Source organism: Apodemus sylvaticus, chromosome 1 (genome assembly GCF_947179515.1).
Source record: "Apodemus sylvaticus chromosome 1, mApoSyl1.1, whole genome shotgun sequence".
Taxonomy (NCBI): Eukaryota; Metazoa; Chordata; class Mammalia; order Rodentia; family Muridae; genus Apodemus; species Apodemus sylvaticus.
Window position 1 is genome coordinate 37,962,093 of NC_067472.1, and position 17,310 is coordinate 37,979,402.

The 17,310-nt window shown below is 42.8% G+C and overlaps 1 protein-coding gene across 2 annotated transcripts in view; it reads left to right on the plus strand.

Annotated features, from left to right (window-relative positions):
* Pip5k1b (phosphatidylinositol-4-phosphate 5-kinase type 1 beta) overlaps nt 1–17,310 on the plus strand; it is a 268,940-nt gene that overhangs the window by 189,062 nt on the left and 62,568 nt on the right. For both annotated transcript variants that reach the window (XM_052188073.1, XM_052188083.1), the window contains exons 8-9: nt 15,185–15,396; nt 17,195–17,278. In XM_052188073.1, the coding sequence (XP_052044033.1) occupies nt 15,185–15,396; nt 17,195–17,278 (296 nt within the window). The remainder of the gene's footprint in view (nt 1–15,184; nt 15,397–17,194; nt 17,279–17,310) is intronic.

Here is a 17,310-nt window from a genome sequence, read left to right on the forward strand (position 1 = left end):
AAGGGCCTGATTTGGCTTACCTCTCCCGGGTCACAGTCTATCAAGGGGAGTAAAGAAGGCAAGAATTGAGACAGAAACCATAGAGGAGCACTGCTTACTGCCTTGTTCCCCATGGCTTACTCAGCCTGCTTTCTTACACCACCCCAAACCACCTTCTCCGGGGTGGCACCTACCCAGAGTGAGCTGGGCCCTCCAACATCAAGAAAATGCTTGCTTGCAGGCTAATCTTATGAAGACATTTTCTCCATTAAAATGTTCTTGATATCTAGGTTTGTATCATATAGTAATTTGGCATTCTGTTTAATGTTTACCCTTTAGCTTTATTTAATAGTACCTTTTTTATTTAACTTAGACAGGAGTTGTAAACTACATGCTACAGGTTTGTATGTTTGGTTGGTTGGTTGGTTTTCACTTGTTTATTTTTATTTTATTGGCCCAGGCTCTTTGTGCCTTTCCCTCTCTGTATCTCTTCCACTTCTCAGAACTGAACTTTAGTACGGCCGATGGATATTGGGATCTAACGGGGGCTGTGGTGTCACTCTGAGGTCGGTGCTGGCACCTAACAACTAGGGATCTCCTCTGTTAAAACCCTGCTGCCTACACGAAGCTTCAGAAAGAAGCCAGTCATGGAGCATTATTCTGGCAGCACTCCAGCAGGAGAAAGGTGAACTGGGCTCCTACCAGGACATGTCCTTATTGCTGAGCATGGGGTGAGTGACCTCCATGTCTGATCCATTGCTGAACAGTCCGAGAGATGTGGTGACGATAGTGTACTGTGAGGACTGGAGTAGGTGATGTCACAGCTTGATGCTGAAGGATGCGAGGAATTCTCTGAGTAGGCAAAGCAGTAGAAACATTATTACTAAGAAAACCCTATATATATAGGATATGAAATAGCATGACACATTTTGATGACTATAGTTGTTTGTCATCGTAGCAGCTAATAATTAGGAAAGGCATGTGAGGTAAGAGAGAGATGAATCCAGATATTTGTCAAAACACTTTTTCCAGTGTTATGAGAACCTTACTGAGGACTTAGATAATAAAACTTCCAGACCTCTGGAACCCTTAGGCTCTGTCGATGGAAGCATAGATTAGGCTCTAAGACACTACATAAACAAGTTTGGAGGGCCCTCAACCATATAATCCAGCTATGCTACTCATGACTATATTAGCCAAAGAACCCTACACTCCACATACCACTGAGACCCCTGCACATCCAAGTCTACTGCAGCATAACTCAGAGTAGCCAAGGTTTGCAATCAGCCTAGGTGTCCATGGACAGATGCATGAATAAAGAAAATGTGATCTGTATACACCATGCTGTTTCCTGTTCAGCCATAAAGAAGAATTACATTAGGTCATTTTCAGGGATGAAACCGAAGATCTTCCTGTTAAGCAAAATAAGTCTGATTCCGACAACATTGCATATTCCTCTCAAGTGTGCAATCTAGAATACATATACGCATGTGTGACATGGAGATAGATGGGGCTTTATTTGGGGCTCAGAAATGGGTTAGCAAGAAGAAGTGGATGGGGAAGAAGGGGAGGATGGTGAGGGTGATGAGCATTCAATACAACTAGATGAATGAATGTCATTATTAAATCTATCACTGTGGACGGTGAACTAAAAGAGAACACATACAAAATAAAGAACCCATAGCAGTTTGCCCCTCAGCTTCTCTGTGGTTGTCTGAACAGGTACAAGAAGTCTGCTAAGTGCTTGGTGTATCCCCAGCTTTCCGTCCACCCTCTATCTTTCAGATAGATTCTGCTGTAAGGTCTCAGACTCGGGAATTCCACTTAGCCTGAGTGCTGTTGGGAGATTCCTATGTAACTTGTTGAGCCAGCTGGGGCGGTGTTGTCCCCTGTTTCCTGCGAATTGGTCCTCTGCTTCCAATCCAAAGTTTCTCTGTCTAGACTCTCTTTTGGAATGGGCTGCATGACCTCAGCACTCTGGGTAAAAGCCCCCTCTCTCTTTCTGGCTTACCCAGTGATCCATGAAGGCGGGTCAGCCCTCCCTTTGTGATAGCCAATCCCTCACCAACGTCATCCCACAGTGCACACACCACTTGAAACTCTTCTCAAAAACTGATCTTGTCTACTTCAAATCTGCTGAATCTGGTTCCCACACAAGATCCTAAGAGCCTTTTCCAAGTGTGATCATCTAGGTTCTAGGACCTCCCCTGTGCCTGCATGACGAGCTGCAAACGGGGAAAGTTGGACTTGTAAATAACTGGTCCTCTTTCTCGAAACCCTCCCTGTCCCTCGGACTCTGTGATGACTATCCACTTCAATAATTGAAATTGTCTCAGGAAACAATCGGTGATGACTGCCAGTACATCATGGCTCATGCTGTCACAAACAGAGAGTAGAAATCCAAACTCTCTGCAGGCTTCCGGCATAACAGATACACCAAGTTGAGCATCCCTGTGAAAACCACTTGTCCATGCACTGTGCTTTCATTCCCAGACCTGTGTTCTTCTTGGCTTTCCCAGGCCAGACAGCATGACCATCAGTTAGCTACTTGGCCAAAGCAGTGCCCTGATTCCTAATGTCTTTTTATTCCGTCCTCTCCCACGCTCTGCACACACAGTAAATCACCAGGTCTCATCCAGCCTGTCTCCTGATTACCACATGAATCCACCTTATTGGATCTGCCTTCCTAGAAACTCTGGGCATTCATCTGGAATTTCAATAGCCTCTTCACTCATCTTCAGTGTGCCATTAACTTCCAGCCCCTAGAGCACCTCCTATTCTCCTGGTTTACTCTGCCAGGCCGTATATTCCTGTCTTCCTCTCTTCCCCTCCCTTCCTCAGGACTCCTGGGACACCCCTTCCTCCGAGATCACCATGCACCAGCGCTCCCTCCTCCTCCCAACCTTACCTCCTTCGTGAGATATTTAATACCTTGTTATTTTCTCATGGAGAGATCCTTACGCCTGAGGATCAAGCCTCGGCCTTTGTCTCTACATGCTTGCGTTCAGTGGGTAATTAGTAAATAGCTCCTGGAAACTGTGTTTGAACAACAGAATAATAAATAGAATATCTGAGGATAAAGAGAGGCAGGCATGAGTGCCGCTCCGAGAAAATCTGTCTTTTATGACTTCTGTCTTTCCAGTTACTCTTGCAGCCCTTCTGAAGGGAACATCCGATTTTGCTGAAACGCGTGCCAGAAATGGCATTGAGAATTTACTAAAGCATATGATTTCCACTTTGCGTCACTTGGGATTAGATCTGCACTGGCTATCCTCACACTGAGTCATTAGTTTACCAGAAGCGTATTTATATTTCAGTGATTTTTTTTTCCCATGGAATCCATGTTGTAATGATCGTCAGACCTTGATTTGACCTTGACCCCTGCCTCCTTAGGTATGAGTCCTTCTCCATGGGGTTTTAAATTAAGGGGTTTGTAAGCTTCTTAATTGAAACAAGGAAACCCTCCAGTAAACAATCTTTTTTTTTTCTTTCCTCAGGCAGATGGCTATCTGCTTCAAAATTAAAATGGAAGCAAAGGAGACTGGGGTGATCAATAAACGGATTCGTATCTGGATTTTACATCCAAATGACAGATTGCCCCTCTGGGTTCTGTTTGGCCCAGTGAAGAGTTAAGCTAGTTTATTTAAGTACAGGGGGAGGAGGGTTGGGAGGGAGGTGAAATTGATGTGACTTAAGAGGCTGTGGAGATGTTTACATTCGTGGGTGAAAAGGCTTGATTATAATGCAAGACTTCCATGTGTCTGCTTCTGAGCGTTTGATGTTAGGGTCAAAAGGGAAGGGAAGCCAATGGGCTGGCTGGGAATCTGTCAGTGGAAGTGCTGTGTGTGTGGGGGGGGGGGAGTGGAGGGGGGGCGTCCTTGTACTGTGAAGACCTGAGTTTGAATCCCCACAAGCCAGGCTATAAGAGCCTCAGAGGCCAACCTTTCCTTCCTTAGCCCTCTCTGGAGCCACCTCACCTCACCCCAGCATAGCACTGCTGCTGCACCCAGAGCATAGCACGAAATGACCTCGGGAAGATTTGCAACTGCAACTTTACGTATGAATTTTGGAAGAACAATTCTAAATCGTTTTCCACTTGTTTTTAATTTACAGCGATTACTCCCCCCCCCCCTGGTGTAATTTGTCTATGGAAAATCTAGAGTCCCGTGTCATTTAATAAATTTGACAAATTATTACATCTTGCAGTATTTTGGGAGCACGCTAGGGAAAAGTGAAATGATGACAGAGACTATTACTAGGAACTCGTGTTTATAATCTAAATATTTCTTAGTCTTTCGAGTGGGAGTCATAGCAGAGACAGTCTGGATAATTAATGGCCCACATGAGTCATTTACATTTATTATCATTCTTTGTTAAGCAGCAAGGTTATTAATTTTTCAGTAGTGTGGAATCGATTTTCTCATTTCCCACAAATCACTGTTATCATAAATATTAATAGGCCCTGAGACTTTAATGAAGCCGGCTTCTACTGGAACATCTTGATGAGAGAAGTGTGCGGCTCCAGTGTATGGCAAGCTCTTGATTTAGGGACTGGATGCCCGAGAGCTTGGGTCTGAGTGGGGGCTGCAATATGGCGTACTTCGTGTTAATTTGGTGTTATGACTAGTGTTTATACTCCAGCTGTACTTCCTGTCTTTTTTGCATCTAATTTAGATAGTTTGGACATGGGTGGCTTTTGTTTGGGGTTTTTTGTTATTGTTTTCATTGTTGATTTGTTTGGGGTTTAGAGCATTTAGAGCATCTGTTCTTTCTATGTACCACAGGATAGTATCAAATTGATGATCCTCCTGCCTCAGATATTAGAATCATTCGTCACCATACCTATTTTTTTTCTTTTCAAAGATAACCTGCAAAAAAGAACGGACAAATGAATTATTTTGCCAGACAGATTTTTGCAAGCACTGTAATTCCATATAACACGTAACTGCCTCCACTGTTTTAAATTACATTAGAGTTTTGCTATCTACAGTATTAGTTACTCTCGAGCCGTTAAAAAGAAATACAAGAATAAATCTAATTTGGACAAATAAATGAATAAAACTCACTCTAAGTAAAAAATAGTCTAAGCTGGGAGGAATCCCTTGAGTCTGTGGGAGACAGCGGCATCCTGTCTTCCACCCTCTGGTCTGAGCTAGGGTAAGCTGGAGACACGTGGCCAACCCAGGCCCTACTAAGAACAACCTCCTATCACTGCCCCCCCAAAAGTGTATTTGTAAGGACTTCAAATGTTTCGACCTATAAAGTCTTTTTTTTCTTTTTTACGGAGTCACTTGCAACACTTGAAGACAGTCCTATACAGATCATTTACACCCTTCACCTCCTGTCCTCGTAGTGGTAGTGTCTTAAATGACTTCAGTATATAACAATATCACAGCCAGGAGATAGACCTGAATGTGATCTACTGCTAATTTCAGACTTTTTAATTTTTCCAGTTTTGTATGTGCATATGTGTTCTGGAGTGGGATTTGTGCAGTTAGGCGCATAAGCGGGTTCACATGGACTCACGTAGCCACACCCACCAGGATGAAGGACAGAAGGGTTCCTTCTCTGAGTTCCCTCCCACCACCTCTCCTAGCCTCGGCCTCCTCCTCAGCCTCCTCCTCAGCCTCCTCCCTCCTTCACAGCCCTTCCCTAATCTCACAACGTTATGCATGGTTTTTCACGTCTATAACTTGGCATCTCAAGAAGAGTGTGTACAGAGATGGGCATGTTGATACATTGGCAGTCCCAGTGCTGGGGGCGGGGTGGGGGAGGGAAGAGGCAGTTCAAAAACAGCCTGGGCTACAGAAAAAAAAAAACCAAAAAAAAAAAAAAAAAACCTATAAAAAAGAAAAAAATGCTGTGCCAGGATGAAGCTCTGTAGGGTGGTTTTTACTTATTATAATGTCCTTGAGATCATGCACATCAGATTCTGCATCAATAGTTTGCTCTTTTTTACTGCTGAGTGTGATATAATATACTAGTTTAATATTAACCTGCTAAAGAATATGGAGTGGGGAGGGGTTAGTTTGGTTCAAGTAAACTAAAATGTAAAAAATTTTTGTCCCGATTTTTACCTGGTGCAATTTTGCATTTCTCTAGGACAAATTGAGTATTATCACTGAATTCTATAAAAATGCGTGTTTACATTTATAAAAAGCTGGTGCTTTCCAGCCTTGCTGCCTATTCTCCCTTCCCACAAACTGGCGTAAATGGTCTGTGTTATTTCCTCTTCTCCATCAGTATATGCTGATGGCTGTTGTGGGAAATAATAGAAAATGACCCCGCCAACTCTTCAGGGCTTCGAGCATGCTCTCGCGCTCCTGCCCGTGTTCCTCTCATTTGCTTGTCTGGAGCCACTAGCTCTTCCTCAGCCATAAACTCAAGTAGTCAGAGATCCCACGTCCTAGTAACTAAATGGAACTGCCAACCTCACGGTTGCATAACACAATACCCAATAACCCAATAGAATCAAGACTCCTAAAGCTCAATTAACCAATCAGATCTATATATCAATAAAAATCACAATTTACAAGATGCCAATACAGAAATTTTCAGAGCCAATTGACAATGACAAAAGTTGCATCCCAATATCTCTAACCTTGTGAAATCATAGCTACTTGTGGCTGGAAATCGCCAAGCAGGTACACTTCAGCAGCCAACTCCTACCTCCTCCTACCCTAAGACGCTCCTCTCCCCTGACACCTAGCTCCGCCTCCCTTTTTGCTGTCCAATCACAGGCCTCCCACTGCCCTAATGTGATTGGACAGGGAAAATCCTGCAACAGATGGCACTGCTTTGTTGGCTTTTGGTCATTCTATCAGTGTGTTTAAATCTCTTGTTGAAAGATGACCTGAGTATGTACTCCACCAAAGCAAAGACTGAGACCAGCAGAGACGCAATGTGAGGGTATTAGAAAGAGACCCAAAAGGGGAAATGAGAAAATGTACAGCTCATAGTAGCTGATAATAGGCCTGTGTGTGTGTTGATGCAATGAAGCATGAGGTCTTGAGATTTCAGATGTGTGCTTCTAAAAACAAGCATTTCCATGAGACTAAATTCTCAGAGTGCTTAATCCAAAGCCATTCAGTAGCCATCTGCATGTCTACATTGCACAGGAATTATTGATCTGATTTTAAAGTCTGCTACTAGACATTTCTGTGAGAACAGAAGCCAAGTGGCTTTAGTTTCCCATCCATAGCATGCTGGATACTCATTCAGTGGATGTTACAGCAGCAAACGTTTTAGACCTAGTAGGTCTTACCTCATCAGTAAAGTAATACAAGCAGATTTTAGTAACAGCCAACCCATGACTTGTCCTGAAAGGGAACCAAAGTCAATCAATCATGTCACCTTTACACATTGTATCATACTAAACTTGTATTGCTCATAAGACCAGGATGTGCAAATGCCTGGTAAGCTGCAACTGTGTGGGCTTCTCATTCTCCTCAGTCTTGATTTAGATGGTGGGTAATTCTCCCATTTAAGACTGTCTACTTATTACAATTATTCATGAGTCTTGGAAAAGGACTGATGTTTGTCCCAGTTTTTGCCAGTTGCTGCAGGTTAGTTGCAGTGTGTGCTGACTGGCAAAAGTCTCCTGCTGATAGTAACAGAGGGGGGGGACAAATGCTCAGTGTGGATGATGACAAGGAAACTGTAATATGTATATGTATATATATGTGTGTGTGTGTGTGTGTGTGTTGTTCATTCCCAACTTTCTAACAAGCAAAAGATACCTCAGTCAGTATAAGCCAGTCACATAATTCTCAGTATTTTGCAAAACCAGCTTATCCAAGTTGTGGCAGAAAGAAGAGTATGTTAGATATAATTTATAGATACCAAAGTAGTTTAACATTTTAAATACATAATATCTACTATGAATTCATCAAATATATATACAGTACATGATTCATAGACATTAAAGACACTGTTCCTAGATTCAGCTCATGCATTGCCTTAGTTAACGCTGCTTGTGACCTTTCTTTGAATCCAGCAGTGCTTGGCCTTATACTGAGACTAAGAAATGAGTGGCACAGGCTAGCTCTTGACAGATGAAGACTACACAAACTAAGCTTCCTGGGTCTGCTGAACTTACAATGCTAGCTCCAGGCCTCATACCCAGATTCCTCTGAGGCCAAATCCATGGCCCTCCATTGTCTCCCGTAATATGTAGGTACAGTGGGGGAAAGACACTAAAATTAAAACTTTATATTATAACCTAACTAGTTATCAAAGGGTAGAAGGCCACTGTGCCGGGTCCTCAGGCTCTGGTGGTAAAGTACTGGGGTAGGTTCATGGAAAATCTTGGAAAGGCTTTGCCAAAGTAGAGAGTTTGAAACAAGAATTTTCACAGCCTGCTTCCAAGAGGGAGGAGGGAGTGGGGTGGGGTAATGGCAATTGATGGATCACAAGAAAAATAAATAGTGCAGACATTTAGTTCTTAAAGCTTAATGAAAAACATAATAAAAACTGGTTGACACATTGCCAACACGTGCAGCGTGTGTGACCAGGATACCCTATGAGCATTTAAATGAGACATCTCTCTGAGATCTGACATGGTTCCAGGAAACAGTTAGGAGCTAGTTCTGTGACCGTGAGTCCTGTGAAAGCAGCTGCTGAAAATTCTCATTAGCTACAGAACCTGAAGGATTGCCACAGTTCTAATTTTTATAACTCTCCCTTTCTTTCAAACGCAAACTTTAAAAAACAAAAAAAAAAAAAAAAGATTTCTACAGAAAAAGTAGAAAAAGGAAACTGGGGAGGTGGGGTGGGGGAAGAGAAGCCTGCCCCAGGCCTGAGAAATAATTTCCTCATCCTGTGGAAGAACTGAAGTGTGGTTGTCATCATCATCTTCATCATATGCGCAGCTACTTGTGACTTTAAATAGCATCTCACACAGAAATTTAAATGAGCCTGAGGCAGGAGGATTTCAAGTTTAAAGTCAAATTGGACCATGTAGACTATGTTTTAGAACAAACATATTCACACAGAGATGATAGATAGATAGATAGATAGATAGATAGATAGATAGATAGATAGGTAGATAGATAGACAGATACATACATACATACATACACATGCATCACTGATAGACATACATGTATGCATGTAAAAATCTTGGGTGATAGATGATTGTTTCTAAAGCATAGAACATATTTCCGTTACTTTGAGCTTTTTAAGTGAAAAGAAAAATGAGAAGTTACCTTTGTACAGTGAGTTCTGCATAGTCCAGCATTCTGAATCACTGGGTGATGCAGTACAGAAAGTATTCGTTCTATAACTAGGCTAAGGATTTAATATTTAATCCATTTTGATTTGCTAGCTAAAATTATATGTCTGTATTTTCTCTTTATTACATTAGCAAAGAACACTCTGAGCTTTATTGAGGAAATTAAGTTAAATAAAAAAAGACAGCATTCAGCTCTAACTGGGCTTGCACGTACACACACTCTCTAGTGCTTTACTCAGAGGAGCTGACTTAGCAAGGACTAGGGGGCCACTGGATCCGTTTTCCTTCACATCAGTTAATTCCAAGGATTAGTATTTGCATAAACCCTCCAGGATACCATTTTGAATTTGCTCGTCTTACTGGATTACTACGAATATTTTGTACTCCTTATTTGATGACTATATATTGACCAGCTAGGAAGTTCCTCAGGGGGCTCGATGAACTCCCCATCAGCTCCACACATATTGCTGTTTGTCAGTTTGGTCTTTGGACAAAGAATGAGCAGTTGAGAGGAGCACGGAGCATGAGCCAGCCTCCTGCTCGGCCCACTGTGCTTTCTGTCCCTGGTTCTGATCCGTGTCTTCGTAGGTCTCTTCACTAGCCATCATAATACATAACTATGTATTATGTAGCCAAATATCAAAATGCATTTCATTTAAGAATCTCCAGGAAGTACATGAAACTTTATTTTTGAAAAGTTATAGCATACATAAAAGTGTACAGATGCTAATACATATATGTGTATGTATGTATGTTCAATGTGCATGCATGTATGTGTGTGTGTTTATGTGTGTGTGTTCCATGCCCATTTTCAATTCAAATATTTTTTGTGGGGGGTGTTGGTTGTTTGTTTAGTTTTTTGGTTTTGTTGAGGCAGGGTTTCTTTGTGTAGCCCTAGCTATCCTGGAACTCACTCTGTAGACCAGGCTGGCCTCAAACTCACAGAGATCTACCTACCTGCCTCCAAAGTGCTGGGATTAAAGGTATGCTCCACCACCAAGTGTCAAAGTCAATCTTGTTTGTTTGTGCTCTCTCTCTCTCTCTCTCTTCCCCTCCCTTCCTCCCTCCCTCTTCTTTCTTCCGCTTTCTTCTCATACAAATTAAAGCACATTCCAGCCATCATATTCTTTCTTTCTTTTTTTTTTTTTTTTTTTTTTTTTTGGATTTGGTATTTTCGAGACAGGGTTTCTCTGTATAGCACTGGCTATCCTGGAACTCACTCACTCTGTAGACCAGGCTGGCCTCGAACTCAGAAATCCGCCTGCCTCTGCCTCCCAAGTGCTAGGATTGCAGGCGTGTGCCACCACGTCCGGCTCATCATATTCTTTCATTGATACATATATCAATATGATTCGCCTAATGGTAAAGAAGGCCCCTTTTCAAGTTAAAGAAAACAAGGCCATGACTTTGAGAGGGTACAAGGGAGGGAGACATGGGACAGGACAAGGACCCAGGAGAGGGAAGAGGGGACATGGTGCAATTATATTTTAATTTCAAAAATGTACACACCTAAGTGATATATTATACATTTAAAATCAAATTAAATTTTAAATATTACATTAAAATAGGAAGTCTAAACAGCAAATAGACAGAATCCAACTTTCTAATTATTTCTGAATTTAATTTAATGTACTGCACAATTCAGCCTCCAGCTTAGGGCCGGTACCAAATGTTCTTGAGTGATGAAGGAGTCCACACTTAGCAGAGCTTCTGACAGGCTTCCTAAAGAGCAATGGGACAGGCTTCCCAGCCTGAAACCCAGTCTTGTTTACAGCAAAACAGCCTCCTTTTCTCTGCCATTTAGTTGTGTGCACACTAAACAGTAAATGGCAGTGTTTTCAAATATCATCTTCATTTTCCCTTGAAACAGAGTATACAAAATGCTCATAATGTAAGTAGCTTTGAAAACACTGGGAACTTTTATCTTCATTTTCCCAAAAACACAGCACACAATCACAGTAAATGTTTTGAGTACCAGAATTTTTGCACAGGCACAGTAATCACGAGGCCCAAGTGCTCATACTTAAATAAGAGAAGTGTCAGGTTTGAGATGCATTGCTGCTGAATGGTTTCCATTATATTTGCATGTAGACATACCAACATGACCGAGGTACATTCCCTCCACAGCAGGAAACACGGAGTAGAACAAGCCTTTGATGAGCCCAGCTGTCTTCTTCTGATGTGAAAACTGCAGATACAGCCTGGGCTTTAAGGCACAAAAAGACTCATAACTTGTTTGAGGTTTCAGAGGGAAAGCTTGTCCCCAACAGTTCATAATAAAGTTTTCATAGAATTACTGTATGAGTTAGGCTGCAGAAATCCCCTCTGAGTTGAGAAACTAGAAGTCAGTAGAAGAAACAGCATGAACAGAAAAGCATCATGGCTGCCATCTTCGAAGGAACTTTAGGAATAACTGAGGCATTTGAGTAGCCTGGGGGGGTGAATCTAGGCTGGTATCAAAGGAGATGGGACTGTGACTGTAAGAGCAAAGACCTTTGATGTGAAACTGGGGCCTTGCCACCAAGCAATGGCAAGTCTGGAGGCATAAGGATGTGATGTGACCTATCCTAGCAGTGGGTCACTGAGCCTACCCAAAGGGACACTGGAATGGAAAGATTAGAAAGAGGGATGTTTTGATAACACCAGCTGCAGGACTGGGCGGCTAATGAAAGGAAAGGCATCCTGGGGGTCAAAATTTACATTACAGTGATTTCAAGTGAGAGGGGGAAATGAGGGGAAAGAATTGCTTTGGGATAAAATAAGAGTTTAGAGTTACAACCTGGACTGTTTTAGAAGTGTTAAAATACCTAGAGGCCACTGGGAGTAATCAAGCTACTGAGGATGAATGAGAACAAACCAAAGATAACAATTTAGGAATCTGCTATAGGAAGGTGGCAGCCAACCTTGACCTGAGTTGCACAGACACATAATCTAGTGCTGTACTCTGAGGGGCTGACTTAGCAAGGTCGTCCTCGGCCTGTGGACCATTGTTCTACTGCTCCAGCCTCTTTCAAGAATCAGTCTGTCTCTTCCTGAGCCTGCTGACATACGGGCCTGTGCTTATAGTGTGTGTTCCACTTATAGTTCTGACTTTAAATGGTTCTTGAGAGACAAGGAAACATCACATTTTGTCTGTAAAAGGTCTTACCGCATTCCAACCTGATCCCCATTTTCTGTGAACGATCTGCTTCCTTTCTCCAGTGATGGAGTAAAGCACGGCCCAGGCTGGATGAAAAGGTGCCTGTGTTTCTATGGCAGTCTGTGTTGGGAATGTAAATGTACAGAACCCACCAATCACAGTGACTGCAAAAAGAATTCCTGGAGATAAATAGGCCCCCGGCATGATGGAGTGGGCTGGGGTTGGAGCCGGTGCTCACTCTTAACGCTCATGCAGGTTAAGCCGCTAGCAGATAAATCGGTTTCTTTATTGACATGACTGGGAGGATGTGAATGATAACTGTTTGGTCCTTAATTGATGCAAATCCCAAAACTGTGATTAAAACAAAACCCACAGCTTTTAAAGAAATCTCAACCCACCCCACCCCCAAGCCACACCATGAGCCGGCCATAATGCATTTGAATTTTTGTTGGACTTTTAATGAGTTTTTTGTTTTCAGAATTGGAACTCCATAGGTGTTTGTTTCTAGTGATATGTGTAATTTCTCAAACTAGTACAAGTTATGGATCACAATGAATTATCATAGTCCTGAGAGCAATTAATTGAGTGGTTACTTTATATGAGGAATTTTCCCGAGCGTTTACTTCATCTGCATTGCTGTATTTAATTTTCTCAAGCACCATATGTAATAGGCAATGTTCTTGTCACAATTTTATGGCTAAGGAGACACACCTAGGGTAACAGGACTTAAGCTCTTTACCTCCAACTCCTTAGTCAATGAAATCTCTGAAAAGGAAGTTCTAGTTCTGATAAATATGAGCAGAAAATCCATTGTGTGCCCCTGGCAATGATGAAGAATGTCTTCGGTCGACTGGGTGGGGACTATTCCCAAGCCATAATTTCAGTATGGTTGAGAATTAGGACTAAGGCCCTATATACTCTTTGTTTCTGTGTGAAGAACATCTAGCCTGCATTAGTATTTTTTTTTCAGAAGCTGAGTCCTTGGTGCCCTGACACAAAGCAGTCATGTCTCCCATGGTGTTCATTGCTCTGTGGAAGGGCCAGGCCACAGTGGCTTGCCTCCACGGAGAACTGGCTATGCTGGACCAATGATCAGCAGCGTTACCCAGCTCTCCAACTTCCTCCTCCACAGTGACATCACACTGCTTCAGTTAGTTAGGGGAGGCTGGCTCAGCATGACTCTAAAGTCATGGCCAGATCTCTGAAAAATATAATTTCTATGCCCCAGGCCTCACAAATAATGTGATTCTACTCTCAACTGTTGTCTGTCTGCACTCTAAAAATATAACTTCAGCATCTCCAAGGACGAAGAAGGGTCAGTCTCTTGCTCTCGCTCAGTGATAGCATGCATATGTGATATTCCCAGCGTTCTGTTTCAACCCTGGTGATATTTTAAACAAAAATCGAAGGTTGAATTCTCTGGAATAACTGACACTTGTTTACAGTCCTAACGACAAAGATGACTAAGACCCAGGAACCGGCATATGTCAAAGACTACGTGTGTCCTACTTCATGAAGCCTTTCTTACCTAACTTCCATGCAATTGCATCCACAAGTATTGTCCCTCCCATCCAACCCCTTCCTTCAAATAGCATGACTCTCTGCTCTAAAAACACTCAGGCAGGGGGCTGGAGAGACAGCTCAGCAGTTAAGTTAGCACTGGCTCCTCTCCCAAAGGACCAGGGTTCAATTCCCAGCATCCACATGGCAGCTCACAACTGCCTGTAATCCCAGTTCCAGGGGATCTGACTATAGATAAAAGAAGATTTAAAATTTAATAAATAAATGAATAAATAACAGTGAGAAAATGGGAAGCATGCAGAATTCTGGAATTTTAATTTAACCAGGGTCGGGTCTTTGTGTTTTCATTTCCTGAACAGCTTTGTGTGAAAATGACAAGTGTTACAACAGGTTGTGGTCTGGAGAACTCACTCACACTAGGACAGAAGGAAGGTACAGGAAAGGAACCCATTTTCAGGCATGTCCCCTGCCAGGCACTTCCCATCCAGGCTGGCCCAGGTGGCTCCCTGCTCTCTGAAGCCTGTCTGAGGAATGTTTGTTCACCTGCACCATCTGTTCTCTCATTTTCCCCTCACAGCACCGGTTCTCTTGTCTGGCTACACTGAACCATTTTATTTCCTTCACCTCCCCACTGTCTACAGAGTGGCTCATTAAGTGTTAAGCCGTGTTGTGCCTTGACATCATATATATTAAAAATACATGCTATGGGGAAATGATTGGCAACTCTGAAAAGACGGCTTTGAAAAAGGACATCACTAAACTCGGGGAGATTCAGATGTGGAGAATAAAATCCAGACAAAAACGGAGTGCTCGCCAGGGCATGGATGCCTTTGCAGGACTGGCTGACGGGCTCTCTGTTCTTGTACTGATTAGGAGTAGGAGTGCCAGAGTCTGCCTCATGGATCTGTCACTGATGGGCTGTCTGTGACTGAGCTGGTTCTTCTGTTCCGTTTCCATGTTTTTCATCGGCCTAACGGAGACCACAGTAATACCCAGCTCATGGGGCCATGGTGAGGGTTGAATCCAAAGGAGGACCATGGCACCTGATGTGAGAAGAGCTTTCAAAAAAGCTGTTAGTGAGCCACATGTGCGGGCGCTTCCTTTAGATTTGCGTAGAAATTTCATGCTCCCACCAACCACCATAGATGCCCCTCTTATAGCCACCCCACAGTAACTAGGAGTGTTTGGGTTTTGACGTTCTGCCCTTCTGCCTCTCAGTGGACAGGGTGTTGCATGTGCGCTGGCCCAGAGCTCATGGACTCACAGGCAGACTCCTTGGGTTGACTGACCTCCTGAGTCTTTTCCTTCCTCAGGTTCTGGAAAGCTTCAAGATCATGGACTACAGCCTTTTGCTGGGTATCCACATCTTGGACCACTCCCTCAAGGACAAAGAAGAGGAGCCCCTCCAAAATGCGCCTGATGCAAAGCGGCCAGGGACGCAGAAAGTCCTCTACTCCACAGCCATGGAATCCATCCAGGGTCCAGGCAAGTCTGCAGATGGGATCATCGTAGAGAACCCAGACACGTAAGTGCTGCCACACACCTATCCTGATTTCCGGTACCCCAGTCACTCGGTAGATGATACAATCACCCTCCCGCACTCTGGAATAGATTCCTGGCTGGAGGTAAATGACTTAAACGCCTCATCCTCTCTCTCTCCCTCTCTCTCTCTCTCTCTCTCTCTCTCTCTCCCTCTCCCTCTCCCTCTCCCTCTCCCTCCCCCTCTCCCTCCCTCTCCCTCCTCCCCCTCTCCCTCTCCCTCCCTTTCTCTCCCTCCCCCCTCCCCCTCTCCCTCTCCCCTCCCCCTCCCCCTTCCCCTCCCTCTCTCTCCCTACCCCCTCCCCCTTTCCTTCTCCCCTCCCCCTCCCTCTCCCACCTCTCTCTCTCTCTTTCTCCATCACTAAGGACTAGAGGAGTAGCAGTTTCTCAAGTTTGTATCTATCTTTCACGCACATGGTTTCTGGTTTTACATAGTTTCTTTTTTTCCTGCCTCATTTGTTACACATTCAAAACATCTCCCAGAAGAGGAATGGATGGACTCTCGATTTGAATAAACATGTACTTAAGCAAACACATGGTAGCAGCAATGATGTTGCACTTCAGAGCTGGGTAAGGAGAGTCTGCTGCTCTCACCTCTCGCCCTGGCAGATGTTGGCTCTCTCCTCAGACAGATGTGTTAGTAACCGCAGGCTTCATTTGCATATGTAGATTGCATATTTGACAATAGAAACCATTACAACCGCTAAAAGGTTGTTGAAGTAGCTGACTCATTACATGCGAACTTGTTGAGCAAGGAGACAGAGGAGAGCACTTCCTAAGGCCTTATTGCCTGCTTTCTAGGATTCTCGGGGCACATTTGCCTTTCATAAAGGAAACTAACACACAATCTGTCTTTGTCCATATCTTTGCTTGCAATTCTGTCGAAATAGTCAATAACCCCATTGAACAAATTATTCTATATCCATATTGTGACATGCTACATAACTATTAATCACATTGTGAGGAAAGATTTCACATTAGAAAATGTAATGTTCAAGTTGTAAAACTGCTAAATCCAATATCTCTTACATACATGCATACATACATACATACATACATACAGCGTGCAAAAACATATCTTAAGAATGAATTTTGAAATTTTTCTTCTATATGTTTTTCTTTGTTTTTGTTGTTGTTGAGTCATGTTTTCTCTATTATGTGACTCTGACTATCCTGGAACTCTCTATGCAGACCACACTGGCCTGGAACCCAGAAATTCACCTGCCTCTCCTCAGTGCTGGGATTAAAGGTGTACACCACTGCCATACCACATGTCTATGTATTGTTCCAATTTCACAGTAAACTTAAGATTATATATATATATCTTTTTTTGAGTCATGGTTTCACTTAGTTCAGGCTGGCCTCAAACTTTCTACATAGCCAAGAATGGCTTTGAACTCCTCATTCTCCTGCCTCTGCCTCCTGAATCTGCTACCATGCATGTGATTTTACACAGCACTCGAGATCGAAAGCAAAAATAGGCACTCCTCTGCAACCCTAGTATTGCCTTTTAAAAAAAAAAAAAAGCAATATTTTATACTGCTCTAGAAATCCTTCTTTGCTCCTAATTTTTTAATAGAAGCAGTTTTGTAATTACATTCTTTCCACGTAACTCATCATAGATTTGACAGCTCTGGAGTAATTATCCTTTAAAGTGATGAAAACTTGTGGCAATAAAGGAAGAGGTAGTCTAGAATTCATAATGTTTTCAGTGTATAATTAGTAATGAATTTAGCTCTCTGTACTCATGTTGTAAAATATCTTCCCCTTTGCTCTATTCACAGAATGGGAGGCATTCCAGCTAAAAGCCATAAAGGAGAAAAACTGCTTCTATTCATGGGCATTATTGATATTCTTCAATCATATAGGTGAGAAATTTGGGGATGTGGCCTTTCATTAT